The sequence below is a fragment of the Etheostoma spectabile genome, chromosome 15 (assembly GCF_008692095.1).
Source record: "Etheostoma spectabile isolate EspeVRDwgs_2016 chromosome 15, UIUC_Espe_1.0, whole genome shotgun sequence".
NCBI lineage: Eukaryota > Metazoa > Chordata > Actinopteri > Perciformes > Percidae > Etheostoma > Etheostoma spectabile.
The window spans coordinates 21,733,883-21,736,553 of NC_045747.1; the positions used below are offsets into that span (position 1 = coordinate 21,733,883).

General features: G+C 40.6%; 1 protein-coding gene across 1 annotated transcript in view; it reads right to left on the reverse strand.

Moving 5' to 3' along the window:
* Positions 1–422: 422 nt before the first annotated feature.
* The window catches only part of fgf4 (fibroblast growth factor 4), a 5,722-nt gene continuing 3,473 nt past the window's right edge, over positions 423–2,671 (reverse strand). The window contains exon 3 of the mRNA XM_032537964.1: positions 423–1,173. Within this exon, the coding sequence (XP_032393855.1) occupies positions 997–1,173 (177 nt within the window). The 3' untranslated portion in view covers positions 423–996. The remainder of the gene's footprint in view (positions 1,174–2,671) is intronic.

Genomic DNA, 2,671 nt, shown 5'->3' on the forward strand with positions numbered 1-2,671 from the left:
ACCATTTTCTAGATTTTAGCGAGAGACAAGCAAAATGGTAAATATCTGTTCAACTGGCACAAAGTTCCCGAGCTCTCTGCAGTTCTGTTTCAAGCTCAACAGGCAGAGCTATGTCTCCCTGTCTAACAGCTACCTGTCAGACATAACTTGACACAAAGAATAGTCGTATTCCAAATTCAAGGCTACAGTTTCTCCATTGCATGTCAGCACTTTGACCTTGCCTTTAAACCCCCAAATTCCCCACTTATATAATATCAAAGAGGATGCCGCTCTCTATCTGTAGTCTAATAGGTCTGACTGAGATTGACACCAGAAAAGTTCAGAGTTCATCCCCCCTGGCAGAGCTATAAACAGACTAGTGGTGGTTGTGGGGGTTCTTCAACTCCTCCTCTCTCTCTCTCTCTCTCCCTCTCTCTCTCTCCCCCCAGCAGTAAGATGATACTGTTTCAATTAGGCTCCAGTGCCACACAAAGGAGCTGGAGCATTTGGCAATCAGTGTCACTTCTGACAACGAAGACACTTGTGCCTCATTTACTTTTTAGACTAAGACTCAAAAAGGTTCTGTTTTGTTACAAAAATATATATATTCATATTAAAAATTACAAAAGTATAGCCATAAACATCTCCAGTGCACTGTTTCATACTTTCCCATCAGTGAAAAGGAAACCAACATCCAAAGACAGGATTTCTTTCAGTAGCAGCAAATATTTGATAAATTAGAAAATCAAAACATAAATAATGTGTTTAGCGAGAACCCATCCCCCCCACACACATATACCTACCTACACACACACACACACAGGCAAAAGACAACCCTTCCAAAAAAATACAAAACTGACATAAATATAAAAAAACTGAATATATACAAATATATACAAAGCAAAAGATCAAATATGACACACTTGCATAAAGTTTGGAGTGAAAGTGCATCATGGTTTGGACCCCCCCCCCACCTCCTCTGTCTCTATATTGAGGTGAAGTCTATTTTTGAGGCCACTATATTCTTGGCAAGAAATGTGTCACTGTCATGGCGGGGGACACTCGGTTTCCTCTTTTTGTTTTGCCGTTCTTACTCAGGCCGATGAACATCCTCGGGTAGGCCACTGACTCGTAGGCATTGTAGTTGTTGGCAAGGAGCTTCTCTCTGAACTTACACTCGTTGTTGTAGTGTAACTGAAAGAGAAAAGAGGGAGCTATAAGGATTATTTGAAAATGTTAATTGTTTGAAGGCAGAGACAAAACAAAGATGCCGGGACCTTTTTGGGAGGCGGTGGAGGGGCGAGGGAGGTTCAAGTCCGTATTGTTTGTCGTGATTACTATCAAACAATTACTTTATTTCTGAGGGCAAGTCTATTGTACAGTAGCTGTTTCATTCTGAGATTTACACAAAAAATGAGATTGTCAAATGATGAATGATGTGAGTGAGGCGGGCCTCAGGACACCAGGCTCTGTAGTGGAATAATAGCCTGTGAGCGGGGAATTATAAGGGTCTTTCCAATGGAACTTATCTGAGACTGTTTCTTGATTCATATATGGTGTTGTATTCTTTAAAGAATCAGGATGTGCTGTTTGATACATAGCTACTTGTGTTAATAAACCAATGTTCTACAGGGAAATTTAAGGATTGGACCTATCTCTGAACAACTGGAAATCTACTGGAAATCACGCTAACTAGCCAGCTTGCCTCTAAATTAGTAAAATGTAAGAACTTAATGTTTTATTTACTCCTTCTTGTCTCATCATGAGAAAGCACATTGCTATCGCCAGAGTAACAACTTTGTTTGGCTCATTTTCTGTGTAGCATGAAGGAATGTAGCTCCGCTACAAACCGCAAGGAGAATTCTTTGCTAAGAGAACGGACAACAGTTTGGTTCTGCCGCTATTGATTCAGGCAAACACTGTTATGGGTATCATAGCAACGTTTTTCTCCCATTTCCCTTTCAGAAGAGATTACCGCCACCTGCTGGTATGGCGAGTTATTTCTATGCACATGTGCACATGTATGTAGTAGGGGAGAGCCGGGACAATTGAAACGCGGGACAGATGAATCATTCCAGTTTTCTCCGAGTGCAATGATGATAGACAGACTTCCTTAGGTCTGAACATAGAGCATGTTACCCTCCTCTTGTCAGCCAAATATCTTCCTGTTATTTCCTTTCATCACGGAGTTACAGACGATAAACAAGTTTTGATGGTCAAAAGTAAACTTCATTAGCGGTCACATTTTTTCGATTATTGACGAGGGTTTTTCATTTAAAGGTTTGACTACATGCTTATTCAGTAAACCAGTTAGTGTTCTCCACAATCCCAGACTCTCATATTTCATGCTTGTTTACATGAGAAGCAAAACAGGCTATAATGTCATATGTCTATGTCGGGACAGTTGAAACAGCTGTTTCAACTGTCCCCGACCTGGCTGGTACTCCATGGATTTTAAGTAAATGCTCAAATATCTATGTTCATACAATTATTTATGGAGGTGAGACATGGAAAAGCAGTTTTATAATGATGAAAATATATTTGAGCCCACCAGGTAGGGGGGGTCGAGTTTTCCCATGTTATCCTATGGAGACGGACGGGTAGGGGCGCGTTTTTTGGACGTCCAGTGGTATAACCCACTTAAAAACCTAGTGAAACAACATTTTCCACAATAGAAACATGATATAAATAG